Raw genomic sequence first — 16,932 nt, forward strand, 5'->3', positions numbered from 1 at the left:
CGTTTCCGGGAGCTTGTGGTCGGGGGAGGAGCGGTCGCCGCGCGTTAGGCAGGGAGCGTTACGGGGTCCTGGTTCCAACTGAGGTGGGGAGAGGGAGCTCGGCGGGCAGTGAGGAACGGGGAGGACTGTGTAGGCTAAGTACGCCAACGCGGGGAAGTGGGGCTTGCGGTGAAGGGGCTGACTGCAGGGGAAGGAATCCAACGTAACCGTCCCCCTGGGGAATGGGGCCAGTCCCCGACTCCCTGGCTCTTCCGCTCTCTGCTGTAACTTTGGGGTGTGGCGGGGGTTAGTGACGGCCGTTGACCCGGGATCTGGGCGTGAAGGAGGCTTGTGGTCACGATGGGGTTATAGTCTTTCTCGCGGCCACTGGGGGAATAAAACAAATGTTTGTAATCCGGATTATCCGCGGTGACTTGGGGCCTCCTCTACTGCCCATTTAAAGTTAAAGGCCTGTTCTCTCAGACTTCCGCCCCTCTGATCGTCCTTTGCCGTCTCTTTGCCAGCCCAGCCCAGCCAGGGAAGGGGTCAGGGCCACCAGGTGCCTGGTAAGGTTGAAAGACTGAGTGTGTAAGGCTGTGTTAAAGTGAGTCTGTGAGAGAAGGCAGGATTTAGAGGATTGCTTCTGTGTGAGTCTGGGGTGAGTCCCTGAGTCCCAGAGCCTCACCATGTCAGGGAAACGGAAGCGTGTTGTGTTAACTATTAAAGATAAGCTTGATATAATAAAGAAACTTGAAGATGGAGGTTCTTCCAAACAACTGGCAGTGATTTATGGAATTGGTGAGACAACAGTTCGGGATATAAGAAAAAATAAGGAAAAGATTATAACTTACGCAAGCAGTTCTGATTCCACAAGTCTTCTGGCCAAGAGGAAATCTATGAAGCCATCCATGTATGAGGAACTGGACAGAGCAATGCTGGAATGGTTCAACCAGCAAAGAGCAAAAGGGAATCCCGTGTCTGGACCAATTTGTGCAAAAAGGGCAGAGTTCTTCTTTTATGCTTTGGGAATGGATGGTGATTTTAACCCCTCTGCTGGTTGGTTAACTCGTTTTAAGCAGCGGCACAGCATTAGAGAGATTAATATTAGAAACGAAAGATTAAGTGGAGATGAGACAGCTGTGGAAGATTTTTGCAACAACTTTCGAGACTTTATTGAACGAGAGAATTTGCAACCAGAACAGATCTACAATGCAGATGAAACTGGACTGTTTTGGAAATGCTTGCCTTCCAGGACTTCAGTAATCAAAGGTAAATGCACAGCCCCTGGGCACAAGTCAATTGAAGAAAGAGTCACTATCATGTGTTGTGCCAATGCAACAGGTTTACACAAACTTAAGCTTTGTGTTGTGGGGAAAGCAAAGAAACCTCGCTCCTTCAAGTCAACTGACACCTCAAACCTGCCAGTCTCTTATTTCAGCCAAAAAGGTGCATGGATGGATCTTTCCATTTTCCGACAATGGTTTGATAAGATCTTTGTGCCACAAGTTCGCGAGCACTTAAGATCCAAAGGCTTGCAAGAAAAGGCTGTGCTCTTGTTGGATAATTCACCAACACATCCAAATGAAAATGTCCTGAGGTCAGATGATGGCCAAATATTTGCTAAATATTTACCACCTAATGTGGCTTCGTTGATTCAGCCCTCAAATCAGGGAGTCATAGCTATGATGAAGAGAAACTATCGTGCAGGTCTTCTCCAGAACAACTTGGAAGAAGGCAATGACCTGAGATCATTCTGGAAGAAACTAACTCTGCTAGATGCACTTTATGAAATAGCAATGGCATGGAATTTAGTAAAGCCAGTTACCATTAGCAGAGCATGGAAGAAGATTCTCCCTACCATAGAGGAAAAAGAAAGCCTGGACTTTGATGAAGAAGATATCTCAGTGGCTGCTGTGGCTACCATTTTACAACACACCAAAGGATTGGAAAATGTGACTCCTGAGAACGTTGAAAAATGGCTTGAAGTGGACAGTACTGAACCAGGCTATGAAGTCTTAACTGACAGTGAAATCATCAGAAGAGCACAAGGCCAGACAGATGAATCCAGTGAAAATGAGGAGGAGGAAATAGAACTGATTCCAGAGAAACATATTAATCATGCAGCTGCTCTCCAATGGACTGAAAATTTATTGGATTATCTAGAACAACAAGGTGATATGATTCTGCCTGATAGACTGGTGATACGTAAACTTCGAGCCACCATCAGAAATAAACAGAAGATGACAAAGTCAAGTTAGTAATGGTATATCAGCATTACCATTGTTTTGGTAATTGTGTAACTCTTGATCTCTGCAATATGGCTTAATTTTCTTTGTGTTCTGAATTCTCAGACACAGCCCTGTGAAATACAGATACGAAAAATGTATCTGAAGTGGTTTGAGGATTATGTGTTTTGCAGCATCTATCTCTTGTCCCTTTATCTGTGTAGATAATCAGAAGCTGATTCTGTATAGGTATAAATCACACATACGTATGTATTCATTTTTGTAGATCTACAATTATCCCTTCCATGACAGTGGCATTCCATAAATTTTCTAGCAGAAGTTACAGGTAACTGAACAGATTGAGCACTTTCCTGAAATCTCTTGTTTGATTTGTGAGGGCTGCCACAGTAATCTTTCTTTGTGCTAACCATCTTAAGTGGTTGTTTGTTTTGTATATTTGTATACACTGATGGAATGAGAAATAGCTATATTGTTAGATTTCAGGGTGATCTATAATAATTCAAAATGAAGTTCAAATTGAAGGAGAAACTGATCTATGAATTAATAAAATAACTTAGAAATCATGCTTTTCTTACATTTGTTTGGGGGGGACTTTTTTCTGGAAGTAAAGTAAATATAGGAAGTGATTGCTAAATTAGAAAACTATTGGAAATCTTATATATAAGATATTCTGACCTATTCATTTGTAGAAACTGGGAGTTGAAAATTTAGGGAACGTTAGGTTATTTATACAAAGGGAATAAATAGGCTCATTTTAATTGGGTCTTTTTTTTTAATTATTAATTGGATAACAGTATAGGTTTATTATTTATTCATCTAATTATAGTACAGGTTTTATAATGTTACATGTGGTGATGTGAGCTCCCACCCTATATGTGAGGGAATATCTTGGGTATTTGTAAGTTTTTTGTTTTTTGGGTTTTTTTACTATGCACTTGAAAATGTCTATAATTTGAAGAAGTTCGTCATACCTTCTCTTATTTGATATGAAAAGAAGAATAAAGTATTTTTAATAAGCTATAAATTATCTGTTTTATGAAGAAAGCAGAAATAATTATGGAAAGTACAGATTCTAAGGAATTTCATCATTTATTATTTTAACATTTGTAAAAAGGTATTCCTGAATTCATTAGAATTTTGATAAACTTGCTTAACAACGTAGTTTTATTTGACATTGAAAAGATATTACCTATATGAATATTAATTTCATATGTAATTTAAAAGCAAAGTGTCTGCATATTATTTCATATTTTGGCCCTAAATTTAAAAATAAAGAATTGTTCTCTATCAGTCATTTTTGAAAGGTTTAACTTTTTCATTGAAATACTTTGCATTTTATAATGACTTTCTTAGAACTCTAAAGCTTCAAAAATACTTGTAGCTTTCCATGATTTCTATTCTCTTCATGATATATGTCTAGGTTTTTTAAAAAGACTTAACTGTGACCAGAACTGTTTAAAAATTGTATTTGTTGCATGAATTGCCTCAGAAGTTAACATACATATTGAATCAGATAATCACACATTTTGCTATAAATTAAATTGTATATAGAATTTTTTTCATTTTTCTAAAATGAAAATATGTACTAAAAAGTTTCTTGGAATTTATGTCTGGATTTGCTCACTGTTTTTAAAATTAACCTTGTCAGTGAAATTCAGCTGTATCATTGCCACCTAGTGGTAAAATTAACATTACTGTTAAGCTGTGTGGTTTTAAACTTTAATATCTAGTAAAAGGTTCACTGTTTTGTGGCCTTGAGTATGAATCTTGTGACTCTTTCTCCTGTGAGAGACTGGCTCTTCTTTCTTTGGTTTGTAGCTATTTTCTCTTTTCTGAAAGCTGCCAACAATGGTAAACTAAAAGTTCTGTTTTGGACTCTTCTATCCTTAAATATAATTATAAAAGCTGCCAATTACTGAATACCATGTTGTGTTCTAAGCAGTGTATTTATATCAGTAACCCTAAAATTATGAATTAGGTGGAAATACTGATGCTCAGATCATATCTTAATTGCTGAAGATCACTTGACTACAGGTAAGAATTTAAACCCAGGTATTTGATGCCAAAGCCTACATTTATTTTATCCAACCTAGGCTAACCTCTTAACCTTTCCAATCTTCAACATTTATTCCCTGCCACCTTCCTCCGCCACCTGCCACCAGTGTCTGAATTTACTTATCTATTTTTCAGTGCACTTGTGGCAGCAATTGCCCTTTCCTTTTACCCTTTTATGAGGTTAGCCTTCCTCTTGCACTACTCTCCATTTCCCTGTTTATCCACAGCCTAATAGCATTTGAAATTGGGATCATCTGTTTTTTGACTTCTGGTTAGCTGTGCTCAGTGAGGATCCTTTCTCACTTCAGCAATTTAAAACCCACCATTGAGAAAACAATTCATGCAAACCTTTCTCTTTAGTTCATGAGGTAATCTCAAAGAGAATTGAAGAGTTGGCACAGTATAGTCCCAACATGAAAGTCTTGCCTTCCCAAAGTTGTTGTAAACCACTACCACCAAAGGCACATTAGCATGTATACACTCAGATCCATACAGATCAAAGGGGGAAAAAAATAAACCCCCAAATGAGATGACATAGTGAAGAGAATGACCGTTAGGTTCAAATAAAAGAGGGGGTGGTTAGATGAGAAGAAGAAAATTAAAAGGAAATGTGGCCTACAGGGAGGTTTGTTTTGTAATGATGTGAATTTTAACATCCTAGCCCCAGGTTACTGGTATGTGTTGCTCATTTGCAGATGGTCCCTGTAATCTCTGCTTTTCTCCTTTTCACCTTTGGAATGTTAAGCAGTCAGCACCAAGTTGAATGCATTTGATCAGTAGTTGGGACCATTTGGTGGATGACACCAGAAGCTCTTTGGGTGCCATATCTGCCCCAAAGTCATAAAGTCTTAGTTTCTAATGCTTCTTCCCTCAATGCCCCACCGAAAGCTGTTTGGCTTTCTATTGCTCTATTAAGAAATTAGCCATAGGATCATGTTCTCTCTAGTCTTACCAGGTTTTCCCATTGATGAGCCTTGATCAACTGAATAATATTTCTCTAAACCCACACTCTTAGTAGCCAAGAATGTTGTGAGGGTAGGATTACCTGCAGAGGTTGATGCAGGAATTTAGAAACTTCCCTTTTATGAGAGATTTGGGCTTTTGGGGGGTGGATGGGTGAAAGGAGTGGAATTCCTTGCCAGGTTTAAATTCAGTGAATCAAAAGTTCATTGACTACTGGAGGTGATGCGTTTAGGAAAATATAAAGACGGGGAAGAGTGGTTCATATACTAAAGATCTTGAAATCAAGGTGGAAAAAATAATATATTTGAGAAAAAACAAAGCCATCTGGTTTAATTGTAAACTCATATAAAACAGCCAACATAATGTGATATGGATTATGTGAGGAAACCATAATGATTTAGTTTGCTTATTAATTCCTTCAGTGGCTTCTACTCTGTATATCCTCTACATTTTCAACTTTTCTTTTTTTGGTTTTCACTACTGCTGAGTGACTTCATCCATTTCCATTACCTGTATGCTTATGATCCCAAATCTGTCTCCAGTCACCCTGAAGTCCAGATTTGTATCTTCAACTGAGAAGCAGTATTTCAGTCTGGAAGGGAAATTTAAATTGTTGTTTTGCTTTCCATCTATAGTAAACTGTCCTTTAGCATCCTAATGTCAGAGCCAACTAGATGCGCTAAGGAGTTTTTAACAGTGCCAAATTAAGCTAATCTATATTGGTCTGTAATATCAAAGTAGGTAATTATCTTTTCTTATCTCTCTCCATATATACATATATATCACCTTTCTTAGTTAGCCTTTCCTGATTCCCTTGCCTCTGACCATTTCTTCCTATGGATAGCCATAGTGGTTTCTGTTTTTCGTACCCTTGTTACTACTCGAGTACTAAAATTGAGTTTATTTTCCAACCCTTAACCTCCTTAAAAGACTATCATTCAAACTCTTTAGACCGAATACATTCCTTAGAAATGTACTCTTAACTGTTTTCCCTATTTAAGGCAGCTGGCAAGTTTACACAGTAACTAGTCGCATGCAATTAGAAGTTGGGGGTGAAAGAATGCCCAGAGGGTAGCAGTCGCTGGGAACACCTAATAATGTGAAAACTAGTGTCTGTAAGCCCTCAGATTCTGTAAGACTTGTATTGTGAAGTGATCTTTTGATGTGTACCTCAATACTGGATCAAGGACCGTAGAATCAGTGATTTGAAGAATAGTATATATTCATTCAACAAATGTGTACTCAACAAACACAAATTGTATTGTTTCTGTGTGTAAGACATTCTAGGCAATATATGGGATACATGGATTAGACTACATTAGACTTATAATAGAGAAGAGGAGACAAATGTAAAAAAAGGGAGAATGAATTGTGTCACATTCTGATGGAGTGCATATACAAGACTAATATGAGTGACATAAGGTAGTGTAATCTGATAGGAGGAGTAAGTCATAACAATTGAGTTGATCTTGAAAAATAACTAAAATTTTCATGATGTTTTACTGTCTTCAGTCATTGCCAAATGTCCTCCAGGGGGCAAAATCATCCCCAGTTGAGAACTATGGCTGTAGAGTTACAAGCTTACAGGTTTTTGGGCTGCTTTCCGAGTTATTGAAGGTAATACTTGAAAAATGTTTTTACCGCTATTCCATCTTACCAGCCTCTGCTAGTTGTTTCCCTGATGCCTGCTTCCTGATCACTAATTCCACACATTTGAGTTTTTTGTCACAGCAGCACCCCATTTCAAGGTACCAATTTTTCTGTTGATCTGGGTAATTCTAGCTGATGAAAAAAACCTCAGAATTTTAGAGACTTATAATACATGTGTTTCTCTGAGTAATTTTGTGATGATATAAAACTTGGTCGGAGCGTGATTTTCTTCAAGTTGTGATTCATGGGCCCAGGCTCCTTCCACCTTGTGATTTTGTGCTTGCTAGACCCCCTAGAGTCTTCTACATCCAGTTAGTAGATAGGAAAAGAGAGAATGAAGAATATACACTGCTTTTTAACTTCCTCCTATCAGAAATGATATGCATTATTTCTGTTTATATTCTAATGATGAGCACTCATCACCTGGCCCTACCTTGATACGGGGGTGCTCAGGAATAACTCCCTAACTAGGCAGCTGCTTCCTAATTATGACTTTTTACAATGGAAGGGGAAGGTGCACATTTTTAGTGAATAATTAGCCCTTTCTGAAACAAAAGTATATAATTGCAGTTATTCTTATAGAATCATCCATGGAGCTTTAAAATATATCAATGCATGAGTCCTACTCAGAAAGGATCAGATTGCAATTTGTTTAGAGTAGTTACAGTGTATTTATTTTTAATGTTGCAGAGAATAACTAGTATGCAACCAAAGTTGAGAGCCACAAGATTACAGATTTGCAAGGTGAGTGGAGTAGATGTGGAGACAAGAGAATAACAGGCTCCTTTGATGTCAAGACTATATATAGAGGTAGAGTAATGAGAAAGCTAAATAAATAAGCAAATAAGCATGTATATATGTCTCTGTGTGTTTTTAGGGGGTAGCTGATATCAGAGGAGAGAACATAGATCTTGAAAGGAGGAAACTTGTGTCTGAGTCCCAGTTCTACCACTTTTCAGCTCCAGAATTTCTAATTGGTTCTCTTTCATAAGTACCTATTCTTTCATGTATACAATAATCTTCCTTTATTTGAGTGTATGAATTTTACTTATTTGAAACATACAGTTTGACTTCTCTGTGATCCCTCACCTTTTCCTACCCTTTACTGAGTTCATAGTCCTTCATGGAGTTGGTACACTTCCAACATTTTGGTCATTCTTTTTTTTTTAAATAAATTTATTTATTTATTTTTGGCCACGTTGGGCCTTCGTTGCTGCGCACGGGCTTCCTCTAGTTGTGGTGAGCAGGGATACTCTGTGTTGTGGTGCACGGGCTTCTCATTGCGGTGGCTTCTCTTGTTGCAGAGCATGGCTCTAGGTGAGCGGGCTTCGGTAGTTGTGGCGCACGGGCTTAGTTGCTCCGCGGCATGTGGGATCTTCCTGGATCAGAGCCCGAACTCGTGTTCCTTGCATTGGCAGGCGGATTCTTAACCACTGTGCCACCAGGGAAGTCCCCATTTTGGTCATTCTTAATTGTTCATTCTTCACTGTAGCTGAGATTGCCTGAAAGAGTATGACCTCTGCTTTATACAGCATATATTATGGGAAGTATAGAAACATCTGCTAAGGTTTGGTTGGAGCCATTGATAGAACAAGGAATGGACATTATATCCTGTCAGATGTGGAACTTGAGAGCTAATTTTCTGAGCTCGGATGCTCCCCACTCCTCCGGAGTTTACCAGGTACCAAGGGTGTTATTCTGTTAATTACCCGAAGCTCTGCTTCTTCCTGAGCACAGGCATCATTTTCTTTTGTGCCTAGCCTGGAAGGTGGCGGTATGTGCCTGGATCCTTGCCTTAGGCCTCTTGTTGGTTATATCTGGACTCCTGCCCCCAGCTCTTGCCACCTCATTATATAGAACACAATTTTCTCACACATAGTTTATGGTCCTCCAAAAGTTTACCTTCCTGTTTTGAAGATGGCTATTCCTGGTTCTTTTAAAAGTATATACATACATGTTTTTTCTATTGTTTGTATAGTTGATGTAAGATGAGAATGAAGCATCTGCTCTCTCCATTTATTTTGATATCAGAAGTCCTGGCCGTGTGATATTGGGTGAGTTTCTAAATCTCTGAGTCTTCTTATCTCTAAAATGGGGATAATACAGATTGTTAAGATTAAATAAAATAATGTACAACACTTTGTGAATTAATATGTTAGTTTTTATATTATTAATAGGAAGGATTAAAGGACTAGAGGGCATCAAAGATGAAGAGAAGAGTGGGAGAGTAAGATAATTGAAAGAATAGGGTTTTGTGGTCAAAGGGAGGAATTATAGAGGTCAAGATTGGCAACTTTAGGTATTTACAATGTGTTGAGCCAATATATACAATCAGGCTCTGGCACGCCTTTTTCAATGCCCTAAGCGTCTTTCTCTTACATAATGTGGGGATTAAACCTTTTATTCACACTCTAAGTCAGAAGGGGCTTTTTTTCATGTTATAATTATACAATTGTTTGTATATTCTCAATTTGAAGACCTCTCTAAAAGGGGAGAGTGGCATTTCAATATATCCTAAAGGTGTCAAGTCAACAAAAAGATCAATTTTGGTTGCAAATACCTTACAGTTATACAAATCTAATATTTTCTGCAAAACTTAATAAAGTTTAAAGGAACAGATAGAAATCTGAAAAGGAGAGATGGATAAGTAAAGGAATATCTAATAGATTAGTGACAAGCATTTGTATACTCTTTTATCTCTTTATGAATGAGGAAAATAAAAATATGGTTATAAAACACGAGTCATAACAATTATGGCAGATTTATTTTTAAAACATTTAAAAAATATGATCATTTTGGGATGATTTCAAGTTGACTGAGAACAGTTGTGTGGTTTCGGTTACCACTGAAAAGAAACCAGATAGCAGAGGGAGTCTACTTTTTCACTAACAACATTTTGACGAAAGATGAGAGAGATGATTGGTATTTGGTGCCACTCTGAAATTAAGAGAATAAATGGGAGGCTCCCGCGGCCGAAGCGGCGGCCCGGCGCAGCGCAGTCTGCTTGAGCGCTCACCGCAGCGAGGAGGATTCCTCGGCCGTCCCGCCTTCCGCCGCGGTCGCGGGCCGCGCTGCTCCAGCCGGGACGCGCGCCTCTGCGCTCCTCGCAGCTTCCACTTAGCAGCTTCCACTTAGCAGCCGCTCCCCTCGCCGTCCGCACACACACCATGACGAAGAAAGAGAAGTCCTTCAACCAGAGCCTGGCAGAGTGGAAGCTCTTCATCTACAACACGACTACCGGAGAGTTCCTGGAGCTCACCGCCAAGAGCTGGGGTTTGATCTTGCTCTTCTACGTAGTTCTTTTTTTTTTTTTTTTTTTTTTCGGTATGTGGGCCTCTCGCTGTTGTGGCCTCTCCCGTTGCGGAGCACAGGCTCCGGACGCACAGGCTCAGCGGCCATGGCTCACGGGCCCATCCGCTCTACGGCATGTGGGATCTTCCCGGACCGGGGCACGAACCCGTGTCCCCTGCATCGGCAGGCGGACTATCAACCACTGCGCCACCAGGGAAGCCCCACCTAGTTCTTTTATGGGTTCCTGGCTGCACTCTTTACATTCACAAAGTGGGCTATGCTTCAGGCTCTGAACGATGAGGTTCCAAAATAATCGTGACCAGATGCCTAGCCCAGGACTTACGGTTTTTCCAAAACCAGTGACGGCGTTGGATTTTTCATTCAGCGTGTCTAATCCAGAGTCCTATAGAGGGTGCATTAATGACCTTAAGAAATTTCTAAAGTCATATGGCTTAGAAGAACAGAAGAATCTCACAGATTGTCCCGATGGAGCATTTTTTTGAGCAGAAGGGTCTAGATTATACTTCATGTCGGTTTCCTCTTGTCTTACTTGAAGCACGCAGTGGTGTGGATGATCCCGAGTTTGGCTACTCCACAGAAAGCCCTTGTATTCTTGTGAAAATGAACAGAATAATTGGATTAAAGCCTCAAGGAGAACCAAGGATAGAATGTATTTTGAAGGGTGAAAACACATCAGTGCTATCAACTTATGCTTCTAATGGAACGATAGATTTAAAGTATTTTCCATATTATGGGAAAAAATTGCATGGGAGCTATCTACAGTCATTTGTTGCCGTCCAGCTCATCTTTGGTAATAGAAATAACGTAAACGAAGTAACAGTTGAGCGCAAGATTGATGGATCACCCAACCTAAAAAACCAGGATGATCGTGACAAGTTTTTAGGACGAGTTGCATTCAAAATCACCATGCGTCCATAGTAGGAGTTAGAATATCTCCACAGAGTAAACATTGTGTTGTCTGTCTTCATTTGGTATCAGCTGGACCTGCCATTCCAGAATTATGAGACCACCTTGAAGAAAGGTGGAGTGGTGCATGATACTGGGGTAGCATCATAATGTGCTTCCAGATCATAGTGTTCAGTGTCCTTCAAGTAACTGCCTGTTGCCTCTGCTGCCTTTTGAACCATGTACAGTCACAAGATAGGACTGTGAACAGCTGATTCTGAACATGTAAGATGGGGGTTTGTCCAATTTTTACGTGGTTTAATTGCCTAGCGTCTAAAGCTTAATGTGCTCTGCTATGTAAGTATTTTATAGATTTAACACTGGTTAACTGTCACATTTTGATGCCAGCAAAGTTTTAGGGGATAAAATGGTACCTGACCAACGTCAAATGACTTTATAGCTGCAAGAAATGCACTGTGTGGAGAAGCTCTGTATGTGAGGAGGAAAAAGGAAAATAAAAGTGGATTTGAAAGGTTAAAAAAAAAAAAAAGAATAAATGGTATTAAGCAGCCAAGTATCTCTTCCATTCCCCCTTATTACACATAATGCCTTTTGTCTGTCAGTCTAACAAAGTATATGCCTTAATAGCAACCCATTGTCTGTAGACTGAGCCCAGTTCTCTGCCTTTTGCTGTTTGATCTCTACATCCTCATGTATGTAGAGAATGACAAAGAAAGACCCTGAGTGGATTTGTCTGGTACTATAAATTGACACAGGTAGTAGGAAATTGTCAGTACATATGTGAGGGGAAAAAAATATACAAATTTCATTCTTTATAAAAGACTTATTTGATAAGGTCTTGTATGAGGCACGTAAACACAAATTTTTGATGCAGAAATATATGAGGGCTCCATGGAAACTGAAAACAAAAGGCTGTATTTGGTCATACAATTTAAAACAACTATTTTCTATTTTCATTTCAGTATTTAGGACTAGCTTATTTTTATTCTGTGTATTACAGATATTTTAACAAATGAAATAAAATTGAATGCAGTGTGGAAAAATCAATTCCATGAATTAATTTTTAAGCTATATTTGTACATTCATCAGTAGAATCTCCTTTTTTCTAACCTTAAAGGGAAAAACTGTTTCACATAATAAACAATAAATGTCACTTAGATAAACATTTACCCTCTTTTAATTCTAGTACTTTGTAAGTTTCTTTAATGTGACTATGAAATTCTGTCATTTATTCATTTGTTCATTTATTCATTCATCTCAAATATTTACCTACAAATATTGACCTACTCCATAACCAAAAATTTAATCATTCTCTAATGTCTTCTTGCAGATTTGTGTGATGATAAACTTGAAATTAAATCCTTATATATTTTGTATGTTAGAAAAAAGACTTTTCTACTTTAGTCATCAGTGAGTTGATGAAGAAAGATAGTAAGATTGATGATTTTTGATGTTTTCGCATACAGACTGGTTCTTAAAACCTGAGTTATTTTGAAGTTATCATTTAAAAGTGCTTATAATATGTAAATATTTATTCATTGGTTTCTATAAACACTAGATACAAATAATCTGCTTTCTGACATATAGTCCAGATATTTATACACAATACCATGCTATATTACCTAGAGATGATTTGCTGGCTTAAAAAAGAAAAAAATACAAATACAAATACAAGCAGCAAGTTAGAGAAAAATGTTCAATAATGGTTATATTCAAAAAGTATTAAAATGTCTAAGATAGGAGTTTTGTCCTTTTTTTTAACAACTTTATTGGAGTATATTTGCGTTACAAAGTTGTGTTAGTTTCTGCTGTAAAACAAAGAGAATCAGCTATATGTATACATATATCCCCATATCCCCTCCCTCTTGTGTCTCACTCCCACCCTCCCTATCCCACCCCTCTAGGTGGTCACAAAGCACCGAGCTGTTCTCCCTGTGCTATGCAGCTGCTTCCCACTAGCTATCTATTTTACATTTGGTAGTGTATCTATGTCCATGCTGTTCTCCCACTTCGTCCCAGCTTAGCCTTCCCTATCCCCGTGTCCTCAAGTCCATTCTCTATGTCTGCATCTTTATTCCTGTCCTGCCCCTAGGTTCCTCCGAACCATTTTGGTTTTTTTTTTTTTAGATTCCATATATATGTGTTAGCATACGGTATTTGTTTTTCTATTTCTGACTTACTTCACTCTCTAGGTCCATCCAACTCACTACAAATAACTCAAATTCGTTTCTTTTTATGGCTGAGTAATATTTCATTGTATATGTGTGCCACATATTCTTTATCCATTCATCTGTCAATGGATACTTAGGTTGCTTCGATGTCCTGGCTATAGTAAATAGATCTGCAATGAACAGTGTGGTACATGACTCCTCTGGAATTATGGTTTTCACAGGGTATATGTCCAGTAATGGGATTGCTGGGTCATATGGTAGTTCCATTTCTAGTTTTTTAAGGAACCTCCATACTGTTCTCCATAGTAGCTGTATCAATTTACATTCCCACCAACAGTGTAAGAGGGTTCCCTTTTCTCCACACCCGCTCCACCATTTATTGTTTGTAGATTTTTTGATGATGGCCATTCTGACTGGTGTGAAGTGATACCTCATTATACTTTTGATTTGCATTTCTCTAATGATTAGTGATGTTGAAAATCCTTTCATGTGTTTGTTGGCACTCTGTATATCATCTTTGGAGAAATGTCTATTTAGATCTTCTGCCCATTTTTGGATTGGGTTGTTTGTTTTTTTGTTATTCAGCTGCATGAGCTGCTTGTATATTTTGGAGATTAATCCTTTGTCAGTTGCTTTGTTTGGAAATATTTTCTCCCATTCTGAGGGTTGCATTTTCATCTTGTTTATGGTTTCCTTTGCTGTGCAACAGCTTTTAAGTTTCATTAGGTCCCATTTGTTTATTTTTGTTTTTATTTCTATTACTCTAGGAGGTGGGTCAAAAAGGATCTTACTGTGATTTATGTCATAGAATATTCTGCCTATGTTTCCCTCTAAGAGTTTTATAGTGTCTGGCCTTAACGTTTAGGTCTTTGATCCATTTTGAGTTTACTTTTGTGTATGGTGTTAGAGAGTATTCTAATTTCATTCTTTTACATGTAGCTGTCCAGTTTTCCCGCACCACTTACTGAAGAGGCTGTCTTTTCTCCACTGTATATTCTTGCCTCCTTTATCAAAGATAAGGTGACCATATGTGTGTGGGTTTATCTCTGAGCTTTCTATCCTGCTCCATTGATCTATATTACTGTTTTTGTTCCAGTACTGTTTTTGTTCCAGTACCATACTGTCTTGACTGCAGCTCTGTGGTATGGTCTGAAGTCTGTGAGCCTGATTCCTCCAGCTCCATTTTTCTTAAGATTGCTTTGGCTATTAGGGGTCTTTTGTGTTTCCATACACATTGTGAAACTTTTTGTTCTAGTTCTGTGAAAAATGCCATTGGTAGTTTGATAGGGATTACACTGAATCTGTAGATTGCTTTGTGTAGTACAGTCATTTTCACAATATTGATTCTTCCAATCCAAGATCATGGTATATCTCTCCATCTGTTTGTATCATCTTTAATTTCTTTCATCAGTGTCTTATAGTTTTCTGCATACAGGTCTTTTGTCTCCTTAGGTAGGTTTATTCCTAAGTATTTTATTCTTTTTGTTGCAATGGTAAATGGGATTATTTCCTTAATTTCTCTTTCAGATTTTTCATCATTAGTGTATAGGAATGCAAGAGATTTCTGTGCATTTATTTTGGGTTCTGTTACTTTACCACATGCATTGATTAACTCTAGTAGTTTTCTGGTAGCATCGTTAGGATTCTGTATGTATAGTATCATGTCATCTGCAAAGAGTGGGAGTTTTACTACTTCTTTTCCGATTTGGATTCCTTTTATTTCTTTTTCTTCACTGATTGCTGTGGCTAAAACTTCCAAAACTATGTTGAATAATAGTGGTGAGAGTGGGCAACCTTGTCTTGTTCCTGATCTTAGTGGAAATGGTTTCAGTTTTTCACCACTGAGAACAATGCTGGCTGTGCGTTTGTCATATATGGACTTTATTATGTTGAGGTAAATTACTACTGTGCCTACCTTCTGGAGAGTTTTTATCATAAATGTGTGTTGAATTTTGTCAAAAGCTTTTTCTGCATCTATTGTGATTATCATATGGTTTTTATCCTTCAGTTTGTTAATATGGTGTATCACATTGATTGATTTGTGTATGTTGAGGAATCCTTGCATTCCTGGGATAAACCCCACTTGATCATGGTGTATGATCCTTTTAATGTGCTGTTGGATTCTGTTTGCTAGTATTTTGTTGAGGATTTTTGCACCTATGTTCATCAGTGATATTGGCCTGTAGTTTTTGTGTGTGTGTGTGTGTGTGTGTGTGTGTTTTAACTAAGCATGTCTTTATTGTGAAGCTTATCTCTCATTGAATTAATTCTTCATGGGCCCAGTCAGAGGGTTTGTTTTCGTGTGTCTTTCTTCTCTTGTGTTTCCCTCCTAGAGAAGTTTCTTTATCATTTGTTGTAAAGCTGGTTGGTGCTGAATTCTCTTAGCCTTTGCTTGTTTGAAAACCTTTTGATTTCTCCATTGAATCTGAATGAGATCCTTTCTGGGTAGAGTAATCTTGGTTGCAGGTTTTGCTCTTTCATCACTTTAAGTATATCCTGCCATTCCTTTCTGGCCTGCAGAGTTTCTGCTGAAAAATCAGCTTATAACCTTATGGGGATTCCTTTATATGTTATATTTTGTTTTTCCCTTCTTGCCATTAATATTTTTTCTTTGAATTTAATTTTTGTTAGTTTGATTAATATGTGTATTGGTGTGTTTCTCCTAGGGTTTATCCTGTATGGGACTCTGTGCTTCCTGGGCTTAGGTGACTCTTTCCTTTCCCATGTTAGGGAAGTTTTCCACTATAATCCTTTTCAAATATTTTCTCAGACCCTTTCTTTTTCTCTTCTTCTTCTGGGACCCCTATAATTCAAATGTTGGTGCATTTGGTGTTGTCCCAGAGGTCTCTGAAATTGTCTTAAATTCTTTTCATTCTTTTATCATTTCAGCTCCTCAGCAGTTATTTCCACCATTTTGTCTTCCAGCTCACTTATTCGTTCTTCTGCCTCAGTTATCCTGTTATTGATTCCTTCTAGTGTATTTTTCATTTCAGTTATTGTCTTGTTCATCTCTGTTTGTTTGTTCTTTAGTTCTTCTAGATCTTTGTTAAGCATTTCTTGTATTTTCTCAATCCATGCCTCCATTCTATTTCTGAGATTCTGGATCATCTTTATTATCTTGACTCTGAATTCTTTTTCAGGTAGATTGCCTACTTCCTCTTTATTCATTTGGTCTTGTAGGTTTTTACCTTGCTCCTTCATCTATGACATATTTTTTTGCCATCTCATGTTTTTTTTTTTCCTTTTTTTAATGAGTGGGATTGTGTTCCTGTCTTACTGGTTGTTTGGCCTGAAGCTTCCGACACTGGAGTTTGCAGGCTGTTGGGTAGAGCTGTGTCTTGGTGCTGAGAAGAAGACCTCCAGGAGACCTCACTCCTATGAATATTCCCTGAGGTCTGAGGTTCTCTGTTATTCCAGTAGTTTGGACTTGGATCCCCCACTGCAGGAGGAGTGACCTGAGTGGCCTGACCCCTGGCTTGTGAACCAAGATCCTGCAAGCTGTGTAGGGTGGCAAAAAAAAAGAAAAAAAAAGAAAATGTGGAAAAGGCCTTGGCTGTGGAGGGCGAGCCTAAGCACAGAGGAGGTTTGGGCAGTGGGTGGGGCCTATGGTTAGGACCCACAGGGCTGGAAAAGGGGCTGTGAGGGTTGGG

At 38.5% G+C, this 16,932-nt stretch overlaps 1 protein-coding gene and 1 pseudogene across 1 annotated transcript; both read left to right on the top strand.

Moving 5' to 3' along the window:
- Position 1: 1 nt before the first annotated feature.
- JRKL (JRK like) lies at positions 2–4,015 on the top strand. Its single transcript, XM_067750773.1, has one exon. It carries the CDS (start codon positions 666–668, stop codon positions 2,235–2,237), a length of 1,572 nt encoding a protein of 523 aa, XP_067606874.1. The 5' UTR covers positions 2–665; the 3' UTR covers positions 2,238–4,015.
- Positions 4,016–10,026: 6,011 nt separating this feature from the next.
- On the top strand, positions 10,027–11,647 carry LOC137230768 (sodium/potassium-transporting ATPase subunit beta-3-like; annotated as a pseudogene).
- The last annotated feature ends 5,285 nt before the right edge of the window (positions 11,648–16,932 follow it).

The sequence above is a fragment of the Pseudorca crassidens genome, chromosome 9 (genome assembly GCF_039906515.1).
Source record: "Pseudorca crassidens isolate mPseCra1 chromosome 9, mPseCra1.hap1, whole genome shotgun sequence".
Lineage (NCBI taxonomy): Eukaryota > Metazoa > Chordata > Mammalia > Artiodactyla > Delphinidae > Pseudorca > Pseudorca crassidens.

Excerpts from the sequence above, each read along its gene's own strand:
- JRKL (XM_067750773.1), top strand. The coding sequence starts at position 666 with ATGTCAGGGAAACGGAAGCGTGTTGTGTTAACTATTAAAGATAAGCTT.